Source organism: Octopus bimaculoides, chromosome 15 (assembly GCF_046866305.1).
Source record: "Octopus bimaculoides isolate indiv1 chromosome 15, ASM4686630v1, whole genome shotgun sequence".
NCBI lineage: Eukaryota > Metazoa > Mollusca > Cephalopoda > Octopoda > Octopodidae > Octopus > Octopus bimaculoides.
In genome coordinates, this window is record NC_142942.1 from 57803776 (window position 1) to 57822962 (window position 19187).

The 19187-nt window shown below is 34.5% G+C and overlaps 1 protein-coding gene and 1 long non-coding RNA gene across 3 annotated transcripts in view; one reads left to right on the top strand and one right to left on the bottom strand.

Annotated features, from left to right (window-relative positions):
- LOC149132550 (uncharacterized) overlaps positions 1-4322 on the bottom strand; it is a 115996-nt gene extending 111674 nt beyond the window's left edge. Inside the window, exon 1 of the long non-coding RNA XR_016244493.1 lies at positions 3983-4322. This is a non-coding gene — a long non-coding RNA (uncharacterized LOC149132550). The remainder of the gene's footprint in view (positions 1-3982) is intronic.
- Positions 4323-5381: 1059 nt separating this feature from the next.
- The window catches only part of LOC106870740 (tRNA (guanine-N(7)-)-methyltransferase non-catalytic subunit wdr4), a 1059977-nt gene continuing 1046171 nt past the window's right edge, over positions 5382-19187 (top strand). The window contains exon 1 of one of the 2 annotated variants that reach the window (XM_052973384.2): positions 5382-5706. In XM_052973384.2, the coding sequence (XP_052829344.1) occupies positions 5633-5706 (74 nt within the window). In that variant the 5' untranslated portion in view covers positions 5382-5632. The remainder of the gene's footprint in view (positions 5707-19187) is intronic. The other variant, XM_052973385.2, reaches the window with a different exon arrangement.

Sequence of the window (19187 nt, forward strand, 5' to 3'; positions counted from 1 at the left end):
TCGCGCGCGTACACTCTCAGGCAAACACGCACGTGCACTCTCTCCCCTCTCTCTCTCTCACACATACACACACACACACACAGAGTTAAGATGCAAACATATATGAAAACTAAATATGTCCCAATCGATATAATAACGCAAAAATATGTCAAAGACATGCATGCATATAACGTACGCATATATACAAATGTAGCATATATATTTATAAGTGTATATGTGTGTACGTGTATATAAGTATCTATGTGCGTTCGCCCGTGTGAAATAACTCATGCAAATGGTTATTGAAAGCAATATGCATTATTCACACATGTAGAGAAACGGTTACTCATCGCTACATTACACTAACACATGTATACATACATACATACAGACAGACAGACAGACATATATACCAATATGTAATATATATATCTATATACGAATGCATGTTTGTATATATATATATGTGTGTGTATGTACGAATGTATGTATGTTTATATGTATATATATATATATATAAATACACACATATAAACATGTATATATGTATGTATTTATGTATGTATATGTGTGCATATGTATGAATGTAGGTAGATGCCAATATACACCCCGAGACACACGACTATATGCAATATATTGGTTAAAGTGTAAAGTTTCTCAACTTTCGGATCTTTTGGAAAAACATCATATTCAGGTGGATTCGTACATAAAGATATTCATACACACAGATAGATAGACAGATCTTTATGCTTTGTAGATGCCCAAATGACATTTTCCCATATATATTAAAGTCACATATATGCGTACGTGTATGCGTTTTATATCATTTATATTCGTATACCGGCTGACGAGAAAGTTAGGTGTCTCCAGAAACAATGTTGACAATAAACAGATATGTGTGCGTGCCCATGTGTGTGTGTGTGTGTGGAGGGATTAGAAAAAAAACTTTTACTGAAGTACAGCAGATACTTTTAATGATTAGATAGTCTATATTAATTAACAAGCTAGTCATTTACGAAACATAAATTGTGGGATTGGGGAAACCTTGGCCGAGAGACAGAAGTGGATAGGAAAATGAATGAATGAGAGAAAAAAAAATGTGAAAAATGAAGCTGAAAAAACAAAAGAAAGGAAAAAGAGAGACGCGAGTGCGAAGGTGAACAATTATAATATTTCGAAATCCAACCAAAATTCTTTAATAACAACGAATTCTTTCTTAGTAGCAAAAGTCCAAGTTCGTTCAGAGCAGTGTGTATCCTCAATTGAACCGGTTTCATAATGTTATTTTACCGTCCCTGGGTAGAATATAAGGCGAGGTTAATCCCTGATGGAATAATTGTCATAATTAATATTTCGTCCAAAGAATTGAAGTGAAGTTTGACGTTGTTTGTAATTACGCAAAGAACAAGGTGTAATATTTACGTTTTTTTCTCAACGGCTTTCGTTGGTAGCAAGTGAAGTGAGGTAAAAGTAGCATCGAGAATCGAAACCTTAGCTAGCAGACGAAACAACTAGGAAGCCTGTATGTTGTAACAAGGTTTGCTAAAAATAACAGCAATATTTCCTCCATATCACACCATACTTTCTTAGAGAAGGAAGGGCACATTAGATATAATTCGCGCTTAGATTCAGAATGTCTGAGGAAAAATCGAATGGATGGTCTTGACGGGAATGTCAATGATGATAGTCTTGTTGGTCCAGTGCTGACCTGGGGTTAAATAACATCAACATGACGTGTGGATTCGTTGATAGGGAATTCATTAAATAAATAGAATTTGTTTGTTTGTTTACATCAGCCTGAAATGGAAACTGCGATTCTTAAAGGGAACCGGGGACTTTGTGATGCACGTGCCTTTTCATACAGACGACGTTAACGATATGTATGAAGGGAAATAGTTTCGATCGAGAATCGATACCGTGTCGTGATAGATCGGTTCGCCGGTAAGTAATGTCTTAGTCCTCTTCCTCTTCTTTCTTGGCTTTTTTTTCTCTCTCTTTGCCAAATTATAACGATTCAGATATTTAGCGTGTGTATGTGTGTCTCTGTAGTAGTGTGCTTGCGTGTGCGTGACTGTTTGTTCGGTAGTGTGTGTATGTGTTGGGGAAGGTGAAAAATGCTATGCAGTTGTATTCATACCTATCCCAAGGGCATTTATAACGACGTAGTTATGAAGTGTTTCCGAAAGTGAATCGAAACCGGTTCGCTGGTTATTGTTATTATTATTGTTGTTGTTGTGGTGGTGGTAATAGTTGTTTAACCCCAGGTCTGTTCTGATGAAGACATATCCACGATGAAAGCATTCCAGCGATGTATAAACAACTCATTCCCTTTAATTTGAAGACAATGATTCCAGGACAAAATTTTCCAAAGTGCCCTTCCTTTTGATAAGGTGTTAGTTGAGAGTAATTTAGCTGCTATTTCTAGCATCTCGAGCGACTACGCACTCGTCAAGCATGCTAATTGACTTATGATAAATAAATACATACACAAACAGCGCTCACCAGTTTTCATAAGACGAAACACAATACCACTCATTAGATATTTATTTTTTATGCAAAAACAAAAAATAAATAATTACCAGTAATACATTGAGGTTTTTGAGAACCCCCAGAATTTATTTTATACACAAAGAAAATTTGAACCCAGTGCCAGAGCGACCCACTTTTACCGGCATTCAGTATAAATTTGCATAGATGACAATGTTTTGAATTCACTCGTCACAAATAAAAATGTTTCATTTATTTTTTAGGAAATGGGAATAGAGTAGAAGTTTTGACGTTCATGCTTTTCCAAAGGACACCGGAAATAATACTACTACTACTAATAATAATAATGATAAGAAGAAAAAATGATGATGAATAATGGTTATTGATGGCATCGATAAAATAAAGACCTAGTCAAAATAATCGATCCTTAATTTCAGTACTTGACTGGTACTATATTTACTACCGACCCTAGAAATTTGATAGGCAAAATTGGTTTAGGCTGGATTCGAACTCAGAATGTTGAGGGATAAAACTAAATGCAGTTTACGTTACAGAGACAGTCCAGCACTTCTTACGATTCCTAGAAATTTGACAGGCAAACTTGGGTCGACTGAAATCGAATTGAATGCAGTTTATTTACTATTTGTTTGCGGCACTTTCATTCCTTTGCGAAGGTTAGGCATGATTGTCAAAACACCCCATAACATAATTATGAATACGATGTATTGTGCCTTGTCAAAATAACAGAATTACTGGCAAGTAGAATAAAGATAACGAAAATAAAACAAACAAAAAGAGAACAATGTTATTAAATCATATTAAGAATAGGACAAAGTGAAATAAGTTTTAATAAGTTTTTTACTGGGCAGATTAACTGACGTATGCATGTATATATATTCGTATATGTATGTGTGTATACATATATAAATGCATATACAAACATAAACATATATATGTACATACATATATAGAAATGTATATGCACGTATAAATGCGTTCCTATACATACAGACAAATAACTATATATATAGACACATACCTGTATATATATATATTTACATATGCATATAAACACATACATACACACCCACACACATATGTACATTTATACTCGTACACATATATATATTATATACATTATATACACACACACTTATATGCATATATTCATACATATATATATATATGTGTCTGTGTGTGGATGTAGAGATACATTTATGTATATGTATGAGTGTATGTATATATATATATATGTTTATGCATATATATATACATATATATGCATGTATATGTATATACATATATATATATACACATACATACACATATATATAAGTATATGTGTATATATATATATATATATATATATATATACATATACAATTATATATGTATATGTCCACGCATATATATATATATATATATATATATATATATATATATATATATATATATATATATACATATTGCGTATATACGAACAGGCATGAAATATACAAAAATGCAAATCACAAACCCATATATTTCACTACTGCCTCTCGTGCCATGTAAAACATTTCCATTTTGTCTTCTGCTGCCAATAAATTCGCCCAGCTGTTGCAAGTTGCTTCGTTCCGGCCTGCACGGTGGAAGCGCTCCATGTTTTGGTATCAACCCATGCTAAAGTACCTATTTATTATGTATGACCATATGATAAACATTGCTTCCGCCCCATTGGCTATAACTAACACGACGCGATTGAGAAAAACGCCAATTATCTTTTCTTATTTCGCAGCCTTCGCCAAGAAACTTACGCGAAAAAAGGAGGGTAAAAATCAGAGGCAACAAAAAATACAAAACAAAACAATATATATATATTCTTTGAGAGAAACAAGTGAAAGAAGAAAAAATAGAAAACAAGAAATAAGAGAGAAAATAAAATGGCATAAAAATATTTACAAAATTAACTTTTGCGCTTAGAAAGAGTGAAAGATTTTTTTAAATAATTGATATGTTTCTTTGTACGTGTGCATGCGTGTGGATTGAGAAGGGTGTGTGTGGAAAAGTATATATATGCGTACATACATTCATACATATATACGCACATATATCAACGTATACCTAATATATAATCGTGTATATATATATATATATATATATATATATATATATATACATGTGTGTATTTGTATTATATGACCAGACATTAACTTTATTACTTTAATATATATAATTACGTACATGCATGCATTGTATTCATACATGCGCACACCCATAAATGCACAGGTAATTTTTGCATGCATTCTACATGAATGTATACATATGAATATGTATGTTAACATACAGGTAACATGAATGAATGATGGTATATGACTACATTTATTGGTGTGTGGGTGGGTACAAATATGCAATAGACAACGTGTGTATGTAAACATTCACATCTTTATAGACTGTAACGCATTTGTAAACAAGGACAGTTTTCAAATGAAAACATGCAATTTCTATAAGTATGCCTTACTATAAGTTTTCATTTCTCTTTCTTACAAATATGTGTATGCATGCATCGTTATTATATAAAGCGCACTTGTGTAATAAAATGTCAGCATGAAAATCTATTTGTATTTTTTAATTAAACTGATATTTGCAGTGTTTGTTCGATCATGTCTCCTTTTCCTTTATTAGAATCATTTGAAACATCGTTGTTACTTTTAATATCAATGTTATCAATGAATGGCATTTAGTTTAGTCATCCTACGATGGTTTATTTATTCTTTCTCTCTCTTAAAAGAAATCATTTTTACTACATTCATTTTATTCTTAGTAGTATTTATTACTCGTCAATGACATCAATCTTCCAACTCCGCTGCAGTGTTGCGGATGACAGAATCTCTTCACAACTCACACGTGAGAAAGTATTGTTATTGTTCGAACAGTAAGCGGCCGAGTTCCTAATGTGGGAGGGTACAGCTTTACGGAAAAATAAAAATAAATACGGTTGTAATTTTAATTATATATTTTTTATTTTAGTTGAATTTTTTAATAACAAGTAATTGCTATATCACCATTTATTTTTCAGTAAGGTAATGCCAAAATAATCATACAACAAGAACAATTAATCATTTGTTAAGCGACTGTTTATCATTGTTTAAGCGGCCCCACAACCCCTGTGACCCCACAAACCGAAAACATGGCCTCCGTCAAGACATGTGAAAACTCAATTGCTTTTCTAAGCGGAAAACAAATTAAGCTGTTTGATATTCGGTAATTACTACAACATTTATTTATTTGTATTTCAATTTCCGTTTTGAATTTTTAAGTATGATATTCCATGTCTGTTATTGGAGAAGTTGTGTTTAGTACACGCTTACAGCGTAGACCACGTGCTTATTGTGATGTTCTTTCGGTAAATGCACATGTCTTGTTTAGTTTCACATCTCCCTACGTCTATTGGCTAATATCGATCTCCGGCTTGTGAGCGATAAATCAATAAAGATTATCATCACCGGGAAAATACTTTAAGGACACCCCTAGATACTTGTATTATCTTTATTATTATTTGTTCGGTAAATTTTCAGATTAACACCCGCACAATTTTCACTAGGGTGTTACGGTTAGGGTTTTAGGGTCAGGGTTAGGGAATTCCATCCCTAACCCTAAAACTAACATTAGGGTTACGGTAGGGTTTTAGGGTTAGGGAATTCCGTCCCTAACCCTAAAACTAACATTAGGGTTACGGTTAGGGAATTCCGTCCCTAACTCTAAAACTAACCCTAGGGTTAAGGAATTCCGTCCCTAACCGTAACCCTAAACCCTAAAACTAACCCTAACCCCCTAGAGAAAATCGTGCGGGTGTTAATCTGAAAATTTACCATTTTTTCTACCCTTCTATGAACTGTTAACGTTGGAATTTTTAATTTTACTGTACTCAAAACTCTCAACGTAATTTCAAAATTTATTGAATTACTTTATTACGCTTTGGTTTCGCTGTTATATTTGGTTTTACAGGTGTGTACATATTTGTTTTCTTTTCGTTTACTCTTTAAAGATTTTGGCTTCACAACATACCACGTGTATCTACTCGCTCCTTGCCTGTGTTTATAGTATCAAAACATTACCCTCGCAGCACGCGTATTATGTTTTCATGTTTATGAACCCCGTTTGCCACAAAGCGACCAAGTTTTACAAAAAATAGTTTTAGTCCACATTATCATGACTGTTCTCTTCTAGAATTTCTTTGTTTTTTTTCTCTTTTATATTTCCACGAAGAAGAAAATTATGTAAGAAACTAAATTTGTTATTGGATTATAATGAGGAATTTAGGGTTAGGGTTTTAGGGTTACGGGGTTAGGGAATTTCGTCCGTAACTCTAACTCTAAACCCTAACCCTAACCGTAACCCTAACTCTGACCCTAAAACCCTAACCCCCTAGTGAAAATCGTGCGGGTGTTAATCTAAAAATTTACCGAATTTTTATCGTTTTATAATTAGGGTACACTGTTTTGCTAATTACGGCATATGTAGTAATTTCCAATTATGGAATGTAGCTTTTTGAAGTTCGATGTTTATATTTCTCTCTCTCTCTCTCTTTCTCTAATATATATGTACATGTGTGTGTGAGCAGGGCCGGATTTACATGGTGGTGATGCGGACAGTCCCGCTAGATATTGGGGAGGGGACCCCTACTACGAAGGGTATGTAGCACTCAATACAGGGAACACCCCACCACCCAACAATCAGACATGAAGTAGCTCTCTTTCAATATATAAAGGTATCTTGACTTCTTTAAAATTGTAACGGATTCTCTTTTATGAGAAATAAGCATAGATTTTGCCACCTTAGAGACACCAGTTAATTCAATTAAAAAGCTGTTTACTACCCAGTCCCAAAGGAAACAACAGAACCCTCTTGAAAATGTAGGTATGATGTATGAGTGAGTGTTTGCTTATAAAGAGAGAAACAAGAAAGACGTTATTGTCAGATTCCTTCTTTCAACGCATGACTGAGCCATAAACCTCAGCTTGACCCCTTACAGTCAAAGGCACACACATTCCTAATCGAGGCATTGAAAGCTGGTCTTATTTTATGAATCCTGTTCCAAAATAAAAAAAATTTGCAAGTGTTATATTCCTATTTTGTACCATTCCATCTTCTTTGGGTGTAAAAATTGGTCTGTAGAATTTATGTAGTTGTTGCTGAAGTTGAGAAAGTTTGAAACATTGGTGACTGGGACAATTTTTCTTAAGAAATTTTTTCTCAGCTTTGACCCAATTGTAATTAGGGTAGCTAATGAAATATCTGGATTATTTTTGGAGTTTAACCATTTATATTCTTTTCTCTATTGGATTCTACATCAGTTTTTGCCCACAATAATAACTAATTTGATAATCTTCAAGTTTCAAAAAAAAAATATCTCAATTGAAACAAAATGTGTAAAGACTACTTTTAATTTCTCCTCTTTAAACTTTGTGATGCATAAAATATATCAGGAAGAAAACCACTCCAGCTGCTCGTGAAGAGAATATTTTATGTCGAGTTTTTAGATTTAGTTGAATTTCATTAATCTTATATCGTATGCTATTTTTCCATGCTCCTCTTTCATTTGAATAAGATATTTAACATTTTTGTTGCCTTTCTCATCTTTCTGATGCCTAAGGATGGCTGTTTATATGTATGAGTCTTTTTTCAAATTATTTGAATACACACACTGTGTGTGTGTGTGTATACAAATAATTTATCATGAACAAATGCATTTTATTGTTGCATGCCCTTAGTCGGATTTCATGACAAATCTTTGAATTATTTGGTGAAGGGAGAACAAATTGTATTATTCGATATGGAGTTTTCAACATCTAGTTGCTGAGGAGATAGATAAATTGTGTTTGAAATGTGTGAATGATTTTTCCTTATCAGATTTATTCTGAGCAACGGTCAATGGACCTTTCTCAGTACTCGTAACCTTATCACTAAATGGCACAACGTAATGTTATCTCTAACTGACCACAAATAATTCTTCTTCGTCCACAGGGGACGGATGCTCGTTCCACACCATTCAAGTTCTTTCTTCAGACAATTTATGGCTTTTCATGGTTACTTTTGTACGAAACACATCAACAAATGGTTACGTTATTGCCATAAATTTTATGACTGATTTTCTCTTCAACTTTGTGCCACCTTGTATTTTTAGATAAGTTTAAATGGGGTAAATATTGAGCTGAACCTACTGTCAAATTCATGTTTCATTAAATATCCTTTTGAAGCAAATATTTAAAGAATTTAATGGAATTGTCAGTTAAATAAATTTCCCCTCCACCAGAAAAACGATTTAGTTGAAAATACTTCAATATCTTATGAGCAACTATGCCAGTATTTTAACTGTATGTTCTGACCAAAAACAAACCAATAAATTCTTTGTAATATTTGTGCCTTTGAAGCTGAACCGAACCACATGCATTCCTCAACCCAAGTCATTTCAATGTAGACTAGTAGGTAAAGGTGAGTGTAGATGAACTGGGTGAGGGGGACATTCTGAACTGTCCTGGCCAGGATGAGAGAAGGAGGTGAGAGTCTTTTTATTTTTTTTTTCGTTTATACAAAAGTATTAAAAAATATATTTCTAGATAGAGATTGAAACCTCTACCTTCATACAAGGTTATTGGTTAAATTACTAACACCTTTACCTATTAGGCCATCAAACCAACACCTGAGAAACAACTTAATAATGAGATATTTAAATTTATTTTTATTATTGATTTAATGCTGTGGTAGATTTAGTTATCTTATTTTCCACAGAAATTAACAGGGCACCCAATGTAAGTAAAGACACAGATAAATAAGCAGTGATAGGACATCCTGCATAATCTGGTAGTGGATTCAAGTCAGACCAGAGTGTAAGATTTTTCATTTAAATTCTTTTTTTTTTTTAACAATGGTTTAAAAAAAAGAACTTTAATAAGTGGAGATTGAAACCTCTATCATCTTGCAATGCTATTGAACTAATTATAAATACCTTTATTCAGAAGGTCGTCTCTGCAGCAACAAGAACAAGCTTAAAAATGGGATATCTATTTAAAAAGTCAGATTGAGTCTATTTAAAAAGTCAGATTGAGTCTGCTTCGCCAGTCCCCAATCAAATCGTCCAACCCATGCTAGCATGGAAAGCAGATGTTAAATGATGATGATTGCAGCAGTCCATCAGTTTTTCTAAGCTTTGTAAAAGAACCCGGAAAGTTAGGCCTCTAACCAGGCCTTTCATGACACCCTGAAAGCCAGGAACTTTTCAGCATCCCCTCATATAAGAATATAGGATTCCAATGTGCCCTTTTTGTTTTCTTCTTTCGCTTGTAAGGTCATTTGTGAGAAATGCAGATAGTATTTCGTGCTGGTCTGGTGACCACACCACATAGTTTCTCATTCACTTATTTCCAATGAAAAAGAGACAGTGGGTTAATACCATACATCTCTCTGTCTGTCTGTCCGTCTGTCTATATATGGTGTATTATTTCACATTTTCATTTCTACAGTTTTCTCAAAGTTTTCAAAGTGTTGCTATTTTAAGTCGGGTGACACAAGAGAACAGAACTCAAAACAGGAGTATATTTATTGTTATTATTATTATTATTATTAAGGCGATGAGCTGACAATCGTTAGCACGCTGGATGTAATGCTTAGCGTTATTTCGCCTGTAGCTACATTCTAAGTTCAAATTCTGCCGAGGTTGACTTTGCCTTTCATCCTTTCGGGGATCGATAAATTAAGTACCAGTTGAGCACTGGAGCCAATCTAATCGATTGGAACCCCCCCCCCCCCCCCCCCAAATTTCAGGTCTTGTGCCTAGAGTAGAAAGGATTATTATTATTATTACTAATTGGCTGAAATTAGTTTCTCATGGGATCAACCACTGCATGAAACTCTCGACCCTTGAGTCACTCTATAAGTTTTTCTGATTGATAATAATAATAAATTTTCTTAGTTTAAAAGAAAAAATAGTTTTGTGGAAAGCCCTTTCCCCAGGGAGAAGGAATATATTATAGATGTATTTAGGTTTGTAAAGGCAAAAAAATTTTAGGGGTTGAAAATTTTGATGTCTCCCTAAAATTTAGAGTGGGATCAGGATCCGAAATGACATACATATAAACCCCTAAGTTGGAAAATATGTCGACTGATTGTCAGATTCTCTTGATTTTTATAAGTAAATCCAATAAACTTATTGCATGTAACCAGGTTTCTCAATGTTAAAAGCAAACTTGCTGTGTTCTCTGATGCTGTTTCATAAGAAACTTGCTGGTGGTGGAAGGAACATTCATCACAAATTCAAGAGGAGTGGGGTTTCCTTTTTTTTTTGTTTTTCTTCATAGCTTTCACCTTCTCTATTTTTTTTTTTTTTCTCTTGATATTGAATTTGCTTGCTCGCTGCGATTCCATTCCCTTGCTACCACTGGGGCAATATTTAAACTGAAGGATTCTTCAAAGTAAAGCTAGTTTTAAATAAATCCTTATTCTTGACTCATTTCGAGAAAACAAAAATAAAAGATTAAATAAAATAAAATCTAGAACTTACAAAACTAAAAAAAACAACTAAAATGTTTTTCTCCAAAAAGGATTGTCATGTTGGAAGTGATATGAAAAGGACCAGGTTTTATTTACCATATTTTGTTGTTTTGCATTTTTGTTTTGAAGTTCTCGAGCTTGTAAAGAAAGAATCGTCACACAGACAAAAAAATTGTCTTGTCAAAATTTTAATGTTGTCAGCTCTATAAGTTTAGAGTTAGGGATGTTGTTGTTTTTACTTTCAAGTGAGAATGGATAGCCTCCTTGCCATTTTTTTATTTCTGTTTTTAAAACCTGATTTTCTCAATATTAGTCTTGACAAAAAAGAAGCTTAAGTTACATTTGTGAGAAGTCAATATTTAGTCTCTGGCTTTGAATAACTGAAAATAAAGCATAAAAATGTGGTATTTGAACTTTCTTTAGAAAGTTGTGTGTTGTTTTGTTTGAGTTATTTTCATGGACCCACAGCCATCCATAATTTTGGTTGCTGTTAACCCAAAACTGCCCAACACCACCACCCATGATTTTAATGTATAGACTTCCTGGAAATGGTCAGGACCCATGTAAATTCCACAGAATGGAAAAAAATTAAGAGGACCAATTTTTTTATAGCATTCATAGTTCAGCTTTCTTTATTCTTGACATTCATCTACGTTTGTTTCCTCATGTCTCCATCGGTGTTGTCCTTTTTTCCTAATTTTATTATATCTTCTTGCTGTTCCTCCATATCTGCGCATCCTTTCTTGGGCAGCTTGCAATCATGTTTCTTGTAAACCCAAAGTTTAGGCTAAATTAACCCTTATAAACAAGTATCAAGTGAGCAGACTACAAATAATTGCACTTATGCGTTAAGCAATGGTTGTTGCCAAAAAAAAAAGAAAGAAATAGGTCAATAAAAAAATGTTCACAACACCACCACCTCCGCTATCTGCCTCTCTCTCTCTCTCTCTCTCCCCCCCCCTGTCCACCTCTCTCCACTTTTCCTTTCAGCTAACTTTTTAATCACATAAGTATTCCTTCCTCACCTCACATCATTAACACTTCTCTCTCTTCCTCTCTCACCTCTCTCTCTTGTTCTCCGCCTCTACCTACAGCTGACCACATGACAATTTGACCTAAGTGTATTAATATTAATCTTTCTCTGCTTCTTCCTCTCTTCTTTCTTTACTCCTCTCTCTCTCTTACTCCACCTCTCACTCACTCCACCTCCACCTCTCTGACTAATGTATAACAAGCAAATTATATAAAAATCAAATTTATTTGAAGAATTAAATGAAATACAGTTACCTGTACATTAGTATAAATGAAACAAGTTTATTAATACTGTATTACTTTGGTACCAGTGAAATAGTCAGGTGACCTGACGTTTCTGCTCATAAACTGGAGCCGATTATAAGAGTTTCCAGACCATCAGTGTCCAGGGAGTTGGTGTTGTACCTGTATAATTTTTAAAAGAAATTAAGAACAGTTATTAATTTTAAATATTGATCTCTAATGATTTCTGTATTGATTTTAGTCTTCCTTTTAGAACAAAAGTAACCTGGTTCCACCCTTTTCTCTTGACAAACTTGAAAGAACTGCTTTGTTTGTCTCTAATGAAGCAGCTCTGTGATCAAAAATATTCCAGAAATGGCCACCTTGTCTTATTTTCAAAGTGTTTTACTATCACATTATCCATCAGGTTTTTACATTTTAATTTCTTTAAGTAGTGAAATGGATTTAGTTTGGAAATATTCTTCTTGTTCTTTCAGATATTACCTAATTAAGATCTTAGTAACTAAATTATTCCATGTAAATAGAGCAAACTTGTAAAACCTACTATTGGTGTCATTCTGTTGTAAACCACTGTAGAAGAAAACTTAGCTTATTATAAAGCGTAGTTTAGAAGATAGATTCATTTACAATTCTTCACATTATTTTTGCTCTTTATGTATGTGTGTGTGAGTATGTGTATGTATATTCACTTTCAACTTTATATTAACTGAATATTGTTTCCAATCCTTCAGGCAACTGTCTAGACTATTCCAACTGCATTTTAATTAACTCATAATTGATTGCTATGGCATCCACGGGATATTCTATATGGACTGGCTTTCTTTGACTGGTTTTACTATAGACATGTTGAGACAAGCTTCAAGGGTTTTTGTTGATTATATCAACCTTAGGATTTCCTTTGATACTTTGTATTCCTATCAGAATTCAAAATAGGAGCTTCCGTCTTATAGCTTTCCATGCATTTTTGCTCCGTGCTGTTCCTGAAAGGGTCATGGCAATAGAGTTCTCTTTCGGAACCTATCATGAGCAACCCACATTACACCTTTTTGCTGGATTCCCAAGCATGACCGACTAACGCTATGGATGTTTATCCAACCATCTTATTCTTGGTCTGCCCATAGATCCCCTGCCAGTTGGCTAGGCATGAAGAATCCATCTTGTGATTTTTTTTTTCTGAGGCAGTCTTAGCAAATATATGTTATACGGGAGCTGCGATCCCAATCTGAAGAACTCGATTGACGTGTGCAACCATTGTGGAAATGCTGTCACAATCTGTGGGTGTGTGATCAGCTCACTGATATTTGCAGACATAGTGCTACCTGACTCATTAGAAGATCATCTCTAGCATGTACTGCATAGATCATAGCATTGGCTCTGAAAATAACAGTCAAATCTCCCTCATCGCTCTACATTTTACTTATGACTTGTGCTAATTTCCTTTTAGGTCCCTAAATCCTAAAGGGTAGCAGTATGAGAGAGGGGTGTGAGTCATGGATGGAAATGTCAATCAATCAACTCTCTGCTGTTATTGAATATAGGTTTTTGATTGCTCCATTCTATTTGCTTTCTAAAAAGGACTCAATCAAAATAACTGACCCTCTTCTTTTGTGGTTCATGATAACACATTCATCATTTTTTACATTCAACATCTGCTTAGCTAAGTTGAAGTAGTTTATGGGACTCATCCTAACCACATGTCACCATGCCAACAGTGTTTATTTTTTCTCTCTTTTTCTCTTTTTTTTTTACCATATATTTAGTGCCCTTGTTTGCTGAGTTTATCCTTCTTTATTCACTGATGTTGTCCCCACAAGAGATGAAAGCAAAGAACCTGTAGCATATCTCGAGCTCTGAAGCATACAAGGTATGGCTATGTGGTTGTGATTTACGTAGCTTCAGGTCCCATCTCACGGCACGATTCCTTGGGCAACTTGTCATCTATCATAGCAATCTTAGATTGACCAAAGAAATTGAAATAAAAGAACTATTTCAATAGAACTATGGTAATATAAGAATTAAGTAGTTGATAACAAATTGGTAATTTATGAGTGGAAATGGTCTTTGCATTTTCAGCCCTTATTAAAAAGCTTGTTTATTTTTGTGTTGGGAAAGGCTTGAACACCACAACATCTGATTATCTTTTTTGTTTTTCTTTTTGAAATAAATGAAATGCAAAGCCTTGTGTACTTTGTTGAAACAAGTACTCTATCTCGGCCATTAATTCCAGCAACTTACTACCTTTTGCAGAAAAATATAAAAAAAGCTTCTTAGAAATTAGGTCAAAGAAAAACCAGCAGAAAAAAAATGGATGTCTATGTTGTGGATGGATCATTTACATACAATTGTAGCATATTTATTCAATGTAATAATTATATTCCACACACACACACACACACACACACACACACACACACACACAATGAAGCAGATTTGCTTTCCTTGTTTATTTGATTCTATCGGCTCATTTATGTCCTAATTTTACTGCCTTGTTTTTATTTTAAACTTTAATTATTTACTTCTGTTTTCTATGATCATCCATACACTATATATATATATATATATATATATATATATACATCTATATATATATATATATATATATATATATATATATATATATACATACATACGTCCATCCACACCCACCTATGTACTTGAGTTTATATGTGAGTGTATGTGATGTTTATGTATTGTCTGTAATATATTTGAATAATGCATGAAATATTCTCTTGATACCATTCATTGTTCCCCCCCCCTTCTGTATACGAGTTATATCCCCTGTTCTCCCCCCTGACCTTTCAACCCTTTCCTATCCTTTTTTTACTCTCTCTCTCTCTCTCTCTCTCTGTTTCCCCAACTACATCCTTTCTGTTTCCACAGGAAATCATTAATATGTATGGATGTGCAATAACATTCATTGACTTTCTCCTTAATCTGCCAACAGGCTTTTGAAAATACCATAATTTGTCATTTTTAACCATTTTTGCCACCCACCTTCACACAGTTTTGGGAGGTAAAAATATCTCCTTTTAAAAAAAAAAAAGGTCTATCTACCATTTCGCTTTCCCTCTTTCTCTGTCTTTGTCTCTCCCCACCACCTCACATTTTCACAGACGCTTGCAATGAAGGTGGTGGTGGTGGTGGTGGTAGAAGGAGTGTCAAATATTAAAAATTATTTAACAAGTTGTTCCATCGTTCGCACCAATATAATTCTTGTGACATCTACGTACTAATTTTCTTCTCGTTTACTGTAAAAGAAATTTAATAAACACTTAAAAAAAAGTCAATACATTTCTTAACATTTATCTGATGTGTGTATTTATGTGCAAATCACACACACACATTTATGTATGTGCATGTTTATATACCCAATTATACACATAAATATGCATTGTGTGCACATAAAGGAATTTTATGTGCATAGATGTGTATGTATGTTTGAGAGATAATGTCCATTTGTGTATCTATATATAAATATGAGTTAATATGTGTGTGTTTGTATAGTTTCTATTGTGTATTTGTGTGAAATAGGAACTGTATGTGTGTGTGTGTGTATGTAAAATAGGCCTATTTGTGATTGCCTGTGTGCACTTGTGTGTGTATGTGCTTGCGCACACACACATGAATATACATGCATATATTATGGACAAAATCCATCTCATACATAAATAGGTATGTGTAATTTGACATTCCACCTCGTTTGTGTATATATGTGTGGGGGTGGGGTGGCTGGATGTATTTTCTGTCAACACTTTAAAAAAAAAAACTCCCAAAAATATGAATTATTTTCATCATGTTTTCAACAGAAAAACAAAAACCTTAGTGAAAACTAAAAGTGACTTAATTTGAATATTCAGGAATTCAATAAAAATAATAATTGTAGATGTTAGAATTAAGTATCCATTTTCTTTCATAGTTTAAAAATTTTATTTTAAATGCACAATGCTTGTGTTTGGAACTTTTCACATTTGTATTATTTCAATGCTTTTTTTTTATATTATTGTTTTTATTTAATGACTAATAGCAATTTTATTAATTAATATTTCATATATTTACACTCTTATTCTTGTATTATATTTATTTTAGTCTTCTTTTTTCCCTTTTTTTTTACTTCTCATATAAATCTATTTTTCATCTGTTCCAAATTTTGAACATCACTTAAACATCAGGTAACACACACATCCACTCTCTCTCTCTCTCTCTCTCTCTTTCATATGCATGTTTACTGATCCTCATGTGCACGCATTTATTCACGAGCACATTCATGCATGATCATCGTTTGAATAGACACTTCATACTTCCATCAGGCAATACATGCACAAAGTCTCTGGGTGTGTGTGCTTGCAAAGTCATATAGACACACCTCACTGTTTAGTCAAAGCACATAGCTTAGGATTTTGGGGTCACATTTGTAAGGTTGTGAGTACGAGACCTGATGACACGTTCTGTCCTTGAGCAAGATGCTTTATTTCATGTGGCTCCAGTCCACTCAGCTGGTGAGAATGAGTTGTAATTCAAAAGGCCCAGCCTTGTCACATTCTGTGTCGTGCTGAATATACCTGAGAACTACGTAAACAATATGCATGTCTGAGGAGTGCTTAGACCCTCGCCTGTTAATTCAGTGAGCAGGCTGTTGCATCGATTGGATCTACTGGAAGCCTTTATTGTCGTAACTGACCCAGTGTCAGTTGATACACCACGTTAACGTCTGTTTTCCATGCTGGTATGGGTTGGACAGTTCAAGAGGAGCTGATGAGCCAGAGGGCTGCATCAAACCCTAATGTCTTCTTCCGTATGTTTTTTACAGCTGGATGCCCTTCCTACTGCCAACCACTTTACAGTGTTTAGGGTACTCTTTTACATGGTACTAAGAGATATCGAGTTACTTACTTGACAAGACCCCCTCCCCCCGAGTGTGAGAGAGTATTGGTTAAAGATGGCTTTATGCCAGGGGATGAGAGGAGCAGGTGTCTTGCTGTAGGGAGACATATAATTACTCTATTCTTACCTGTTGGATAAAAAAGAAAATGGGGGTGAAAATATCTGGTTGCACCCTTAAGTGAAACGGGATGGGTAAATATGGTTGTGGGAGGGTGAAGGACAGATATTGTTTTTATTCTTTTTCCTTGTTTTCAGTCTGTGACCATGTTGGAGCATGTCTTGAAAAGTTTGGTCAAACAAATTGGTCCCAGTACTTAGTTTAAAGCCTGCTGCTTATTCTTTGCATCTCTCTTTGCAGAACGCTCTAAGTTGCAGAATGTAAACAAACCAACACCAGTTGTCAAGCAATGATGGAGGGCAAACACACACACACATATATATACACAACGGGCTTCTTTCAGTTTCCATCTATCAAATCCTCTCATGAAACTTTGGTTGGCTTGGGACTTTAGCAGAAGTTATTTGCTGAAGGTACCATGCAGTTTATACTACACCAGGAACCATATGGTTGGAACACAAACTTCTCACCACTCAGCCACACCTGTGCTTATTTATGCCCATTTTTATATGGGTTCAAAGGATCTTTTCCTCCACAGCATCTTGTCTTTTCTTCTGTTCCTTTGTCATCTCTTTCATCAGGTTCAGCCTCCTGAGGTTACCTTTTACCATTTCTACTCCATGTCTTCATCTTTCTCTGTAAGTTCTTCTTGGATATCTTGGCATTTTACCTAACTGTCTTTGCCCTCCACCAGCTTTACATGTCAGTGTTATGTCCTCTCTCTCTTTCTCTCTTGCAGTACATTACACTGTCAGGTTCCTCTAAGAAAAGCATAGTCAGGGTTCCTTGGTAGGTTGGAATAGTTGATATTTAATTTGAACTGTTGTGTGACTCGAACTAGCTGGTTGTGTGTTGGAAAGCCACCAGTTGTTTTATAGAAGGGTACGAACACATGACACATTCACTACAGCCAACAAAAAACCCTCTACATTGTTGCTCAAAACCTGCAAGAAATGGTAGTCAAATCTCCCTCAGCTCATCTTGAAGGCAAGACAGATAGGGCTGTGTGAACTAGTGGCATGCTGTGTATTATAGGTCTGTTCAAAGAAAGTGGACTTGGGTGGCTAAACTACCGTTATTTACTAAACCACCACTTTTGCTTAAGATACAGTATTGACTGTGAGAGAGGTTAAACTCTGATAAAGGTTTTCCTCTTGCGCTTTTTTAAATGTTTTTTTTTGTCTTAGCTCGATAACTTTTATCTATCTTTACCTAATCTTGCTTATCTTGATGTTTTGCAATCGTTTTGTCAATACTGTCATGGATTTAGATAAATCATTGAACACTTCTATCAATTTACTGAACTGCAGAAGAAGGAGGCAAAAAGAAAACAAAAAACTTAAGGTCCCGTAACCATTGATTTCATGGTTGAGGGGTTAACATTAGAAAGAATACAATGCAGTAAAAAGAGGAAATTCTGTAGCAATATTTGATCTGCAGAGACCCTTGTATCACTATTCTTGCTTTATACTGCCTGTTTTGTGTTTGTTTTTTAATCCGTTAGTTTTTTTTTTTTGTGGTGGTGGGTATTCTAGATAACTGGAAGTGAATTGCAACCTGCGTGTGTCACACTCACCCCACTGGATTGGATAAGTTCCTATGTGTAATGCCAAAAATAGTAGGACCTTGGTGGCATTTGGTTATGTTCTGAGTTCAAATCCTCCTGTTTGGGTCTTTCATATGAGTCTGTCACGTGTAATCCTTATTTATTTACATTGTCCTGAATCAATCCTGCATTATCTCATAGCATTGAGATTTCAGTGATGTGTTTGTATTAGAATGACATTGAGGGGTAAGTGTGAGAGGCTGGATCTGGTCAGTTTGAACATAAAACAGGTCAAATATTTGGGGCTGGATTATGGCTAGTTAAAATACTAAAGGGTTAATAGTTGATAAAAATAAGATGTGAGAGAGAGAGAGA